We start from the raw sequence: 16,100 nt of genomic DNA on the forward strand, positions 1-16,100 counted from the left end.
TCCTCCAACATATACCCTGTCTTTCTTCTCCAATATATACCCCTTCTTTCTTCTCCAATATATACCCTGTCTTTCTCCTCCAATATATACCCTGTCTTTCTTCTCCAATATATACCCTGTCTTTCTTCTCCAATATATACCCTGTCTTTCTTCTCCAACATATACCCTGTCTTTCTTCTCCAACATATAGCCTGTCTTTCTTCTCCAATATATACCCTGTCTTTCTTCTCGAACATATATCCTGTCTTTCTTCTCCAATATATACCCTTTCTTTCTTCTCCAATGTATACCCTGTCTTTCTTCTCCAATATATACCCTGTCTTTCTTCTCCAATATATACCCTGTCTTTCTCCTCCAACATATACCCTCTTTCTCCATCAACATATACCCTCTTTTTCCTCCAACATATACCCTCTTTCTCCTCCAACATATACCCTCTTTTTCCTCCAAAATATACCCTCTTTCTCCATCAACATATACCCTCTTTCTCCTCCAACATATACCCTGACTTTCTTCTCCAATATATACCCCTTCTTTCTTCTCCAGTATATACCCTGTCTTTCTCCTCCAATATATACCCTCTCTTTCTCCTCCAATATATACCCTGTCTTTCTTCTCCAATATATACCCTGTCTTTCTTTTCCAATATATACCCTTTCTTTCTTCTCCAATATATACCCTGTCTTTCTTCTCCAATATATACCCTGTCTTTCTTCTCCAAAATATACCCTGTCTTTCTTCTCCAACATATACCTTGTCTTTCTTCTCCAATATATACCCGGTCTTTCTTCTCCAATATATACCCTGTCTTTCTTCTCCAATATATACCCTGTCTTTCTTCTCCAAAATATACCCTGTCTTTCTTCTCCAACATATACCCTGTCTTTCTTCTCCAATATATACCCTGTCTTTCTTCTCCAATATATACCCTGTCTTTCTTCTCCAATATATACCCTGTCTTTCTTCTCCAACATATACCCTGTCTTTCTTCTCCAATATATACCCTGTCTTTCTTCTCCAATATATACCCTGTCTTTCTTCTCCAATATATACCCTCTTTCTCCATCAACATATACCCTCTTTCTTCTCCAATATATACCCTGTCATTCTGTGTCTCTGTTTCCTCACCTTCCTCCCACAGTTGTCTGTCCCTCTGTCTCTTCTCTCTCTTTATCAGTCTTTGCCACCTGTCTTCCTCTATCTCTCTCTCAATTCCCTAAATCATTCTTGACCATCTATGTAATGACCTCCATATTATTCCATCAAGTCTGTCTATCCTGTGATAATGACATGAAAGAAACCACTTCTATGGTAACAAGAAGACATCTGAAGTGGCTCTGTCCATTGTTCCCATTGTTCCCTGACAGCTGTTCAAAGGGAAGTTCTTCTACTGCTTTGGCCCCGACGTCAAGAACATCACCAACAAGTCTGACTGTCTGCAGGCCAACTACAAATGGGTTCATCACAAGTACAACTTTGACAACCTGGGACAGGTAAGGATTTCTCCCAGTATTAATTTCAGACGAGGTGTCAAACTGATGGACATGGTGAATGGACCAGTATGAAATACTGAACTGATGGACATGGTGAATGGACCAGTATGAAGTACTGAACTGATGGACATGGTGAATGGACCAGTATGAAATACTGAACTGATGGAAATGGTGAATGGACCAGTATGAAATACTGAACTGATGGACATGGTGAATGGACCAGTATGAAATACTGAACTGATGGACATGGTGAATGGACCAGTATGACATACTGAACTGATGGACATGGTGAATGGACCAGTATGAAGTACTGAACTGATGGACATGGTGAATGGACCAGTATGAAGTACTGAACTGATGGACATGGTGAATGGACCAGTATGAAGTACTGAACTGATTGACATGGTGAATGGACCAGTATGAAGTACTGAACTGATGGACATGGTGAATGGACCAGTATGAATTACTGAACTGATGGACATGGTGTATGGACCAGTATGAAATACTGAACTGATGGACATGGTGAATGGACCAGTATGAAATACTGAACTGAAGGACATGGTGAATGGACCAGTATGAAATACTGAACTGATGGACATGGTGAATGGACCAGTATGAAATACTGAACTGATGGACATGGTGTATGGACCAGTATGAAGTACTGAACTGATGGACATGGTGAATGGACCAGTATGAAATACTGAACAGATGGACATGGTGAATGGACCAGTATGAAATACTGAACAGATGGACATGGTGAATGGACCAGTATGAAATACTGAACAGATGGACATGGTGAATGGACCAGTATGAAGTACTGAACTGATGGACATGGTGAATGGACCAGTATGAAATACTGAACAGATGGACATGGTGAATGGACCAGTATGAAGTACTGAACAGATGGACATGGTGAATGGACCAGTATGAAATACTGAACAGATGGACATGGTGAATGGACCAGTATGAAGTACTGAACTGATGGACATGGTGAATGGACCAGTATGAAATACTGAACTGATGGACATGGTGAATGGACCAGTATGAAGTACTGAACTGATGGACATGGTGAATGGACCAGTATGAATTACTGAACTGATGGACATGGTGTATGGACCAGTATGAAATACTGAACTGATGGACATGGTGAATGGACCAGTATGAAATACTGAACAGATGGACATGGTGAATGGACCAGTATGAAGTACTGAACTGATGGACATGGTGAATGGACCAGTATGAAATACTGAACTGATGGACATGGTGTATGGACCAGTATGAAATACTGAACTGATGGACATGATGAATGGACCAGTATGAAATACTGAACTGATGGACATGGTGAATGGACCAGTATGAAATACTGAACTGATGGACATGGTGAATGGACCAGTATGAAATACTGAACTGATGGACATGGTGAATGGACCAGTATGAAGTACTGAACTGATGGACATGATGAATGGACCAGTATGAAGTACTGAACTGATGGACATGGTGAATGGACCAGTATGAAATACTGAACTGATGGACATGGTGAATGGACCAGTATGAAATACTGAACTGATGGACATGGTGAATGGACCAGTATGAAATACTGAACTGATGGACATGGTGTATGGACCAGTATGAAGTACTGAACTGATGGACATGGTGAATGGACCAGTATGAAATACTGAACAGATGGACATGGTGAATGGACCAGTATGAAATACTGAACAGATGGACATGGTGAATGGACCAGTATGAAATACTGAACAGATGGACATGGTGAATGGACCAGTATGAAGTACTGAACTGATGGACATGGTGAATGGACCAGTATGAAATACTGAACAGATGGACATGGTGAATGGACCAGTATAAAGTACTGAACAGATGGACATGGTGAATGGACCAGTATGAAATACTGAACAGATGGACATGGTGAATGGACCAGTATGAAGTACTGAACTGATGGACATGGTGAATGGACCAGTATGAAATACTGAACTGATGGACATGGTGAATGGACCAGTATGAAGTACTGAACTGATGGACATGGTGAATGGACCAGTATGAATTACTGAACTGATCTACATGGTGTATGGACCAGTATGAAATACTGAACAGATGGACATGGTGAATGGACCAGTATGAAATACTGAACAGATGGACATGGTGAATGGACCAGTATGAAGTACTGAACTGATGGACATGGTGAATGGACCAGTATGAAATACTGAACTGATGGACATGGTGAATGGACCAGTATGAAATACTGAACTGATGGACATGGTGAATGGACCAGTATGAAATACTGAACTGATGGACATGGTGAATGGACCAGTATGAAGTACTGAACTGATGGACATGATGAATGGACCAGTATGAAATACTGAACTGATGGACATGGTGAATGGACCAGTATGAAGTACTGAACTGATGGACATGTTGAATGGACCAGTATGAAATACTGAACTGATGGACATGGTGAATGGACCAGTATGAAGTACTGAACTGATGGACATGTTGAATGGACCGATGTACTGATGTTTTGTCTGTGTGTTTTTGTCTTTATATGTATGTTTATATTTCATGTCTTTCATGTGTGTTCTGTCTGTCTGTGTATGTCTGCATTTCTGCATGTGTGTGTGTTCTGTGTGTATATGTGTGTGCGTTCTGTACCACAGGCTCTGATGTCCCTGTTTGTGCTGGCTTCAAAGGACGGTTGGGTGAACATCATGTACCATGGCCTGGATGCTGTTGGGGTGGACCAACAGGTAACTAGTCTAATAGTGGTCATCAAGTCTATCCATTATATTTCTATAGATGTATTCTTTTTTCAGTTGTGTTGGCTGACTGATCTATCAGAGCATACTCAACTCCTTCTCTCCCGCTCCTCCTTCGACTAAACACTCACATGCACCACTCCTCTCTCTCTCCCTCCTTCTCCCCCTCCCTCGCCCCTCCCTCCCCATCTCTCCCTCCCTCTCAATCCCACCTCCCCCCTCCCTCCCTCCCTCCGTCTCTCCTCCCCTCTCCCCTCCCAACCCTCTCTCTCCCCTCCCCCTCTCCCCTCCCTGCCTGCCTTCCTCCCTCTCCATCCCCCCTCTCCCTTCCCTCCCTCCCTCTCTCCCTTTAGCCAGTGATCAACAACAGTCCATGGATGCTCCTCTACTTCATCTCCTTCCTCCTCATCGTCAGTTTCTTCGTTCTGAACATGTTTGTGGGCGTGGTAGTGGAGAACTTCCACAAGTGCCGTCAGAACCAGGAAGTGGAAGAGGCTAAAAGGAGAGAGGATAAACGACGGAGACGCATGGAGAAGAAGAGGAGGGGTAAGGGAGAGACGGGAAGAAGAGATAGTGCAAGGTGCCTGGAGAGAGAGGGGGAGGGTGAGAGGGAGAGAGGGATAGAGGGAGAAAGGGAGGATGAGAGGGAGAGAGGGAGTGTGAGGGAGAGAGGGTGAGAGGGAGAGAGGGTGAGAGGGTGAGAGGGTGAGAGGAGAGAGGGTGAGTGGGTGAAAGGGAGAGAGGGTGAGAGGGAGGATGAGAGGGAGAGAGGGAGTATGAGGGAGAGAGGGTGAGAGGGAGAGAGGGAGAAAGGGAGGATGAGAGGGAGAGAGGGATAGAGGGAGAAAGGGAGGATGAGAGGGAGAGAGAGAGGGAGGGAGGGTGAGAGAGGGTGAGAGGGAGAAAGGGAGGGAGGGAGGGTGAGAGAGGGTGAGAGGGAGAAAGGGATGGAGGGAGGGAGAGAGAGGGTGAAAGGGAGAAAGGGAGGGAGAAAGAGAGGGGGAGGGATGATGAGAGGGAGAGAGAGAGGGTGAGAGGGTGAAAGGGAGGGAGGGGGAGAGAGGGTGAAAGGGAGAGGGGGAGAAAGGGTGTGAGTGAGAAATGGAGGTTGATAGGGAGAGAGAGAGAGAGAGAGAGAGGGATGGGGGAGAGAAGAACAGACAGAGATAGATCATCAATGATTGTGTGAATTGTTTATGAGTATTACTCTTGACAGGAGGACATCACAGGAATGCTTTTGAATAGTGTACATAATACTATGCATAAAGCACTATTACCTGTGTTTGTCTCCCCTTGCCAGACGCCCAGAAGATCCCCTACTATGCCAGCTACAGCTCCCTCCGCCTGTGGATCCACACTCTGTGTACCACCTACTACCTGGACCTCTTCATCACCTTCATCATCTGTATCAACGTCATCACCATGTCACTGGAACACTACAGCCAGCCACGAGTAAGACTGGAGGGAGCGGTGTGTGGGAGGGGGTGGGGGTGGGGGTGGGGGTGGGGGGTACAGAAAGACATAGTGTCGTGTGTTTTCATGTACACAGTACCATATGTGACTCCTTCTCTCTCTCTCTCTCTCTCTCCCCTTCCCTCCCACCTCCTTCTCTCTCTCCCCTCCCTCCCTCCCACCGCCTCTCTCTCCCCCTCCCTCTCACCTTCTCTCTCTCTCCTCCCTCCCACCATCTCCTTCCCTCTCTCCCCCCCCCTCCCTCCCACCTCCTCTCTCTCTCCCTCTCTCTCACCTCCTTCTCTCTCTCTTCTCCCTCCTACCATCTCCTTCTCTCTCCCCCTTCCTCCCACCCCCTTCTCTCTCTCCCTCCCCCTCCATCCCTCCCACCTCCTCTCTCTTCCCCTTCCACCTCCTTCTCTCCCCCTCCTCTCTCCCACCTCCTCTCTCTCTCCCGCTCTCTCACCTCCTTCTCTCTCCCCTTCCTCCCACCTCCTTCTCTCTCTCCCTCCCCCTCCATCCCTCCCACCTCCTCTCTCTCTCCCTCTCTCTCACCTCCTCCTCTCTCTCTCTCTCCCCCTCCCTCCTACCTCCTTCTCTCTCTGTCTCTCAGTCTCTGGATCTAGTGTTGAAGTACTGTAACTATTTCTTCACATCCACCTTTGTACTGGAGACCCTCCTGAAGCTCACCGCCTTTGGCTTCCGACGCTTCTTTAAGGACAGGTAGTTACAGGGCCACACTGACTTACTGAATAAACACTGTATTCACTGCTGCACTGGGGACACACAGTGTGTGTGTGTGTGTGTGTGTGTGTGTGTGTGTGTGTGTGTGTGTGTGTGTGTGTGTGTGTGTGTGTGTGTGTGTGTGTGTGTGTGTTTGCGCATGTCAGTCATCTCAGTGTGTATGATTCATACAGAGTATATGATTCATAGCTGCCCTTCTTAACCACAACTCCATTAGAAAATAGTTATTGTGACTTCAATGGTACTTCCTGGTATTGTAATAGCTGAACTATAGCTGGGATATTTCAATTGTACTTACTGGTATTGTCATAGCTTTACTATAAATGAACTATAGCTGAGATACTTCAATTGTACTTCCTGGTATTGTCATAGCTTTACTATAGCTGAACTATAGCTGAGATACTTCAATTGTACTTCCTGGTAGTGTCATAGCTTTACTATAGCTGAACTATAGCTGGGATACTTCAATTGTACTTCCTGGTAGTGTCATAGCTTTACTATAGCTGAACTATAGCTGGGATACTTCAATTGTACTTCCTGGTAGTGTCATAGCTTTACTATAGCTGAACTATAGCTGGGATACTTCAATTGTACTTCCTGGTAGTGTCATAGCTTTACTATAAATGAACTATAGCTGGGAAACTTCAATGGTACTTCCTGGTATTGTCATAGCTTTACTATAAAGGAACTATAGCTGAGATACTTCAATTGTACTTCCTGGTATTGTCATAGCTTTACTATAGCTGAACTATAGCTGGGATACTTCAATTGTACTTCCTGGTAGTGTCATAGCTTTACTATAAATGAACTATAGCTGAGATACTTCAATTGTACTTCCTGGTAGTGTCATAGCTTTACTATAAATGAACTATAGCTGAGATACTTCAATTGTACTTCCTGGTATTATCATAGCTTTACTATAAATGAACTATAGCTGAGATACTTCAATTATACTTCCTGGTATTATCATAGCTTTACTATAAATGAACTATAGCTGGGATACTTCAATGGTACTTCCTGGTAGTGTCATAGCTTTACTATAAATGAACTATAGCTGAGATACTTCAATTGTACTTCCTGGTATTGTCATAGCTTTACTATAAATGAACTATAGCTGGGATACTTCAATGGTACTTCCTGGTAGTGTCATAGCTTTACTATAAATGAACTATAGCTGAGATACTTCAATTGTACTTCCTGGTATTGTCATAGCTTTACTATAGCTGAACTATAGCTGGGATACTTCAATTGTACTTCCTGGTATTGTCATAGCTTTACTATAGCTGAACTATAGCTGGGATACTTCAATTGTACTTCCTGGTAATGTCATAGCTTTACTATAAATGAACTACAGCTGAGATACTTCAATTGTACTTCCTGGTATTGTCATAGCTTTACTATAGCTGAACTATAGCTGGGATACTTCAATTGTACTTCCTGGTATTGTCATAGCTTTACTATAAATGAACTATAGCTGAGATACTTCAATTGTACTTCCTGGTATTGTCATAGCTTTACTATAAATGAACTATAGCTGGGATACTTCAATGGTACTTCCTGGTAGTGTCATAGCTTTACTATACATGAACTATAGCTGAGATACTTCAATTATACTTCCTGGTATTATCATAGCTTTACTATAAATGAACTATAGCTGGGATACTTCAATGGTACTTCCTGGTAGTGTCATAGCTTTACTATACATGAACTATAGCTGAGATACTTCAATTATACTTCCTGGTATTATCATAGCTTTACTATAAATGAACTATAGCTGGGATACTTCAATGGTACTTCCTGGTAGTGTCATAGCTTTACTATACATGAACTATAGCTGAGATACTTAAATTGTACTTCCTGGTATTATCATAGCTTTACTATAAATGAACTATAGCTGGGATACTTCAATTATACTTCCTGGTATTATCATAGCTTTACTATAAATGAACTATAGCTGGGATACTTCAATGGTACTTCCTGGTATTGTCATAGCTTTACTATAAATGAACTATAGCTGGGATACTTCAATTGTACTTCCTGGTATTGTCATAGCTTTACTATAGCTGAACTATAGCTGGGATACTTCAATGGTACTTCCTGGTATTGTCATAGCTTTACTATAAATGAACTATAGCTGGGATACTTCAATTGTACTTCCTGGTATTGTCATAGCTTTACTATAGCTGAACTATAGCTGGGATACTTCAATTGTACTTCCTGGTAATGTCATAGCTTTACTATAGCTGAACTATAGCTGGGATACTTCAATTGTACTTCCTGGTATTGTCATAGCTTTACTATAGCTGAACTATAGCTGGGATACTTCAATTGTACTTCCTGGTATTATCATAGCTTTACTATAGCTGAACTATAGCTGGGATACTTCAATTGTACTTCCTGGTATTGTCATAGCTTTACTATAAATGAACTATAGCTGGGATACTTCAATGGTACTTCCTGGTATTGTCATAGCTTTACTATAAATGAACTATAGCTGGGATACTTCAATGGTACTTCCTGGTATTGTCATAGCTTTACTATAAATGAACTATAGCTGGGATACTTCAATTGTACTTCCTGGTATTGTCATAGCTTTACTATAGCTGAACTATAGCTGGGATACTTCAATTGTACTTCCTGGTAATGTCATAGCTTTACTATAGCTGAACTATAGCTGGGATACTTCAATTGTACTTCCTGGTATTGTCATAGCTTTACTATAGCTGAACTATAGCTGGGATACTTCAATTGTACTTCCTGGTATTATCATAGCTTTACTATAGCTGAACTATAGCTGGGATACTTCAATTGTACTTCCTGGTATTGTCATAGCTTTACTATAAATGAACTATAGCTGGGATACTTCAATGGTACTTCCTGGTAGTGTCATAGCTTTACTATACATGAACTATAGCTGGGATACTTCAATGGTACTTCCTGGTAGTGTCATAGCTTTACTATACATGAACTATAGCTGAGATACTTCAATTATACTTCCTGGTATTATCATAGCTTTACTATAAATGAACTATAGCTGGGATACTTCAATGGTACTTCCTGGTAGTGTCATAGCTTTACTATAAATGAACTATAGCTGGGATACTTCAATTATACTTCCTGGTATTGTCATAGCTTTACTATAGCTGAACTATAGCTGGGATACTTCAATGGTACTTCCTGGTAGTGTCATAGCTTTACTATAAATGAACTATAGCTGGGATACTTCAATTATACTTCCTGGTAGTGTCATCCTGGTATTGTCATAGCTTTACTATAAATTGTCTGGTATTATCATAGCTTTACTATAAATGAACTATAGCTGGGATACTTCAATGGTACTTCCTGGTAGTGTCATAGCTTTACTATAAATGAACTATAGCTGGGATACTTCAATGGTACTTCCTGGTATTGTCATAGCTTTACTATAAATGAACTATAGCTGGGATACTTCAATGGTACTTCCTGGTAGTGTCATAGCTTTACTATAAATGAACTATACCTGGGATACTTCAATGGTACTTCCTGGTAGTGTCATAGCTTTACTATAAATTAACTATAGCTGGGATACTTCAATGGTACTTCCTGGTATTGTCATAGCTTTACTATAAATGAACTATAGCTGGGATACTTCAATGGTACTTCCTGGTAGTGTCATAGCTTTACTATAAATGAACTATAGCTGGGATACTTCAATTATACTTCCTGGTATTGTCATAGCTTTACTATAAATGAACTATAGCTGGGATACTTCAATTATACTTCCTGGTATTGTCATAGCTTTACTATAAATGAACTATAGCTGGGATACTTCAATGGTACTTCCTGGTAGTGTCATAGCTTTACTATACATGAACTATAGCTGAGATACTTCAATTGTACTTCCTGGTATTATCATAGCTTTACTATAAATGAACTATAGCTGGGATACTTCAATGGTACTTCCTGGTAGTGTCATAGTTTTACTATACATGAACTATAGCTGAGATACTTCAATTGTACTTCCTGGTAGTGTCATAGCTTTACTATAAATGAACTATAGCTGAGATACTTCAATTATACTTCCTGGTATTATCATAGCTTTACTATAAATGAACTATAGCTGGGATACTTCAATGGTACTTCCTGGTATTGTCATAGCTTTACTATAAATGAACTATAGCTGGGATACTTCAATTGTACTTCCTGGTATTGTCATAGCTTTACTATAGCTGAACTATAGCTGGGATACTTCAATTGTACTTCCTGGTAATGTCATAGCTTTACTATAGCTGAACTATAGCTGGGATACTTCAATTGTACTTCCTGGTATTGTCATAGCTTTACTATAGCTGAACTATAGCTGGGATACTTCAATTGTACTTCCTGGTATTGTCATAGCTTTACTATAAATTAACTATAGCTGAGATACTTCAATTGTACTTCCTGGTATTGTCATAGCTTTACTATAGCTGAACTATAGCTGGGATACTTCAATTGTACTTCCTGGTAATGTCATAGCTTTACTATAAATGAACTATAGTTGAGATACTTCAATTGTACTTCCTGGTATTGTCATAGCTTTACTATAGCTGAACTATAGCTGGGATACTTCAATTGTACTTCCTGGTATTATCATAGCTTTACTATAGCTGAACTATAGCTGGGATACTTCAATTGTACTTCCTGGTATTGTCATAGCTTTACTATAGCTGAACTATAGCTGGGATACTTCAATTGTACTTCCTGGTATTGTCATAGCTTTACTATAGCTGAACTAGCTGGGATACTTCAATTGTACTTCCTGGTATTGTCATAGCTTTACTATAGCTGAACTAGCTGGGATACTTCAATTGTACTTCCTGGTATTGTCATAGCTTTACTATAGCTGAACTAGCTGGGATACTTCAATTGTACTTCCTGGTATTGTCATAGCTTTACTATAGCTGAACTAGCTGGGATACTCTCTGGATAGTCAAATACAGATACTGCTGAGCTACTGAATAAACACCATCCACACTGCTACACTGGGGACACTGTGTGTGTTTTCTCACTCTGTGTGATTCATAGTAGTAATGCCACAGCCGTAATATAACCAGGATGCTCTCTCTATACTAAATGGTACTAGTAAAGGTGACTGAATTAAATACGCTGCACTGGGGACACTGTGTGTGTCATCTCACTGTTTGATTCATAGTGTTTACTGTACTGTAGGTAGTTAAAGTTAGGGTTAAAGTTAGGTTGACAGGTTAGGGTTAAAGTTAGGTTGACAGGTTAGGGTTAAGGTTAGGTTTAAAGGTTAGGGTTAAGGTTGGGTTTAAAGGCTGTGCCAGCTAGTGACCACTCTACAGAGCTGCCTCCAGAACAATATTAATGATGCTAATCTGCTATACTTGCATTGTGTGTAGATGTATCATTGTCCATTTCATCAGATGCAGAATAACTATAGTTAGTACACTCCTCTATCCTCATCTCTGACCCATTCCTGACCCATTCCTGACCCATCTCTGACCCATTCCTGACCCATTCCAGACCCATCTCTGAATCATCTCTGACCCATTCCTGACCCATTCCTGACCAATCTCTGACCCATCTCTGACCCATCTCTGACCCATCTCTGACCCATTCCTGACCCATCTCTGACCCATCTCTGACCCATTCCTGACCCATCTCTGACCCATCTCTGACCCATCTCTGACCCATTCCTGACCCATTCCTGACCCATCTCTGACCCATCTCTGACCCATTCCTGACCCATTCCTGACCCATCTCTGACCCATTCCTGACCCATCTCTGAATCATCTCTGACCCATCTCTGACCCATCTCTGACCCATCTCTGACCAATTCCTGACCCATTCCTGCCCCATCTCTGACCCATTCCTGACCCATTCCAGACCCATTCATGACCATCTCTGACCCATTCCTGACCCATTCATGACCATCTCTGACCCATTCCAGACCCATTCATGACCATCTCTGACCCATTCATGACCATCTCTGACCCATTCCTGACCCATTCATGACCATCTCTGACCCATTCATGACCATCTCTGACCCATTCATGACCATCTCTGACCCATTCCTGACCCATTCATGACCATCTCTGACCCATTCCTGACCCATTCATGACCATCTCTGACCCATTCCTGACCCATTCATGACCATCTCTGACCCATTCCAGACCCATTCATGACCATCTCTGACCCATTCCTGACCCATTCATGACCATCTCTGACCCATGACCCATTCATGACCATCTCTGACCCATTCCAGACCCATTCATGACCATCTCTGACCCATTCCTGACCCATTCATGACCATCTCTGACCCATTCCAGACCCATTCATGACCATCTCTGACCCATTCCAGACCCATTGATGACCATCTCTGACCCATTCCAGACCCATTCATGACCATCTCTGACCCATTCCTGACCCATTCATGACCATCTCTGACCCATTCCTGACCCATTCATGACCATCTCTGACCCATTCCAGACCCATTCATGACCATCTCTGACCCATTCCAGACCCATTGATGACCATCTCTGACCCATTCCTGACCCATTCCTGACCCATCTCTGACCCATTCCTGACCCATTCCTGACCCATCTCTGAATCATCTCTGACCCATCTCTGACCCATCTCTGACCTATTCCAGACCCATTCATGACCATCTCTGACCCATTCCTGACCCATCTCTGAATCATCTCTGACCCATCTCTGACCCATCTCTGACCTATTCCTGACCCATTCATGACCATCTCTGACCCATTCATGACCATCTCTGACCCATTCCAGACCCATTTATGACCATCTCTGACCCATTCCTGACCCATTCATGACCATCTCTGACCCATTCCAGACCCATTCATGACCATCTCTGACCCATTCATGACCATTCCTGACCCATTCATGACCATCTCTGACCCATTCCTGACCCATTCATGACCATCTCTGACCCATTCCAGACCCATTCATGACCATCTCTGACCCATTCCAGACCCATTCATGACCATCTCTGACCCATTCCTGACCCATTCATGACCATCTCTGACCCATTCCTTACTCATTCATGACCATCTCTGACCCATTCCTGACCCATTCATGACCATCTCTGACCCATTCCTTACTCATTCATGACCATCTCTGACCCATTCCTTACCCATTCATGACCATCTCTGACCCATTCCTGACCCATGGACTCAATCAGGAAACAGAAATCACAGAAGAATCTCTCTGCCTCCATACAGTCCAATATCTCACCCTCACTGTGAGCAATATGGTGGAGCAGTGATTTCTCCCATTCTATTATTACTGTTATTAATTCAATTACACCCACATTACTGTTAACAGGACCCAGATCAACCCACTCACAGATACATGGAGCATCACTAGAGCCATTCCTACTCATTCTCTTTCTCTAATTGTTTTCCCATTCAACATAATGGGTTACTGATGAAGCAGATAGATTGTGGCTGATGTTGGATATCAATTCATTTCATTGACTCAGTACTGAATGGTTGGTGCTGAACTGCTGCTGCTGTTGACAACACATACATGTGTTACCTGGTGCTTTAATGGTACTGACCCATTTTCTATGATGGAAGCAGAGAAAGAGGGAGAGTGAGTGGGAGGGGAGGGGGGTAGAAGAGAAAAGAGGGGGAGGAGGGGTTGGAAGAGAGAGAGGAGATACAATAAATGAGAAAGAAGAGAAAGAGGTAAAGGATGGAGAGAGAGAGAGAAAAAGGGAGAGAGTACAGGGGGTAGAGAGAGAGAGATATATGTTAGTGTGATTGGGCAGCACCTCATCTCTTTTCTATGACATCAGTGGCATCTGGCAGGACAGTCTCTCTGCGTACTCAGTCTGAGTTCTCAGCGTGTCTTAAACTGGGACATAGTGGAGATGCATGCAGGTGGAAACAGTCTGGGTTACTGGGCACACACACACACACACACACACACACACACACATATAGTACACAGCACACACACACACACACACACACACACACACACACACACACACACACACACACACACACACACACACACACACACACACACACACACACACACACACACACACACACACACACACACACACACACACACACACACACACACACACACACACACACACACACACACACACACACACACACACACACACACACACACACACACACACACACATGTCTGTACCTGTACACAGTACATGAATGACCCTGATGGAACATGGCCTCCAGTGTGACGACCCTTTGCTCTCTGACTCTGTGTGTAGGTGGAATCAGTTGGATCTGGCCATCGTGTTGCTGTCAGTGATGGGCATCACTCTGGAGGAGATCGACTACAGCGCTTCTCTCCCCATCAACCCTACCATCATACGCATCATGAGGGTGTTGAGGATCGCAAGAGGTAACGAGGGAGGGAGGGAGGGAGGGAGGGAGGGGGGGGGGAGAAGGAGGGAGAGAGAGAAGAAGAAGTGCATATGAGTGTTTAGTCGCACCCTGGCACACACACACACACACACACACAGTTCAACACCTTTTCTACTCTTACTTTCTACGCCCCTCTGGAATCTATGGATAGCATGACCCAGTGTTCAGACCCAGTGTTCAGACCCGGTGTTCAGACCCAGTGTTCAGACCCAGTGTTCAGAGCCAGTGTTCAGACCCGGTGTTCAGACCCGGTGTTCAGACCCAGTGTTCAGACCCAATGTTCAGACCCAGTGTACAGACCCAGTGTACAGACCCAGTGTTCAGACCCAATGTACAGACCCAGTGTTCAGACCCAGTGTACAGACCCAGTGTTCAGACCCAGTGTTCAGACCCAGTGTTCAGACCCAGTGTACAGACCCAGTGTTCAGACCCAGTGTACAGACCCAGTGTTCAGACCCAGTGTTCAGACCCAGTGTTCAGACCCAGTGTACAGACCCAGTGTTCAGACCCAGTGTACAGACCCAGTGTTCAGACCCAGTGTACAGACCCAGTGTTCAGACCCAGTGTATAGACCCAGTGTTCAGACCCAGTGTTCAGACCCAGTGTACAGACCCAGTGTTCAGAGCCAGTGTTCAGACCCGGTGTTCAGACCCGGTGTTCAGACCCAATGTTCAGACCCAGTGTACAGACCCAGTGTACAGACCCAGTGTTCAGACCCAATGTACAGACCCAGTGTTCAGACCCAGTGTACAGACCCAGTGTTCAGACCCAGTGTTCAGACCCAGTGTACAGACCCAGTGTTCAGACCCAGTGTACAGACCCAGTGTTCAGACCCAGTGTACAGACCCAGTGTTCAGACCCAGTGTATAGACCCAGTGTTCAGACCCAGTGTATAGACCCAGTGTTCAGACCCAGTATACAACAGATCACTGCTTCATCATTAATCCTACCAAAGCTACAGCTCATGACTAATGGTTGGGCCAGTGGGAGGGCCATGAGCGAGCGAGAGTGTATGTGTGTATGACAGTGTCTGTGAGTGTGTGTGTGTGTGTGTGTGTGTGTGTATGGCCACGTCTGTGAGAGTGTGTGTGTGTATGACAGTGTCTGTGAGTGCGTGTGTGTGTATGACAGTGTCTGTGAGAGTGTGTGTGTGTATGACAGTGTCTGTGAGAGTGTGTGTGTGTGTATGACAGTGTCTGTGAGAGCGTGTGTGTATGACAGTG

General features: G+C 43.5%; 1 protein-coding gene across 1 annotated transcript in view; it reads left to right on the forward strand.

Annotated features, from left to right (window-relative positions):
- The window catches only part of LOC118382482 (voltage-dependent T-type calcium channel subunit alpha-1I-like), a 167,259-nt gene that overhangs the window by 110,532 nt on the left and 40,627 nt on the right, over positions 1-16,100 (forward strand). The window contains exons 20-25 of the mRNA XM_052520010.1: positions 1,368-1,493; positions 4,166-4,255; positions 4,618-4,810; positions 5,565-5,716; positions 6,330-6,439; positions 14,721-14,854. Of these exons, the coding sequence (XP_052375970.1) occupies positions 1,368-1,493; positions 4,166-4,255; positions 4,618-4,810; positions 5,565-5,716; positions 6,330-6,439; positions 14,721-14,854 (805 nt within the window). The remainder of the gene's footprint in view (positions 1-1,367; positions 1,494-4,165; positions 4,256-4,617; positions 4,811-5,564; positions 5,717-6,329; positions 6,440-14,720; positions 14,855-16,100) is intronic.

The sequence above is a fragment of the Oncorhynchus keta genome, chromosome 5 (assembly GCF_023373465.1).
Source record: "Oncorhynchus keta strain PuntledgeMale-10-30-2019 chromosome 5, Oket_V2, whole genome shotgun sequence".
Lineage (NCBI taxonomy): Eukaryota > Metazoa > Chordata > Actinopteri > Salmoniformes > Salmonidae > Oncorhynchus > Oncorhynchus keta.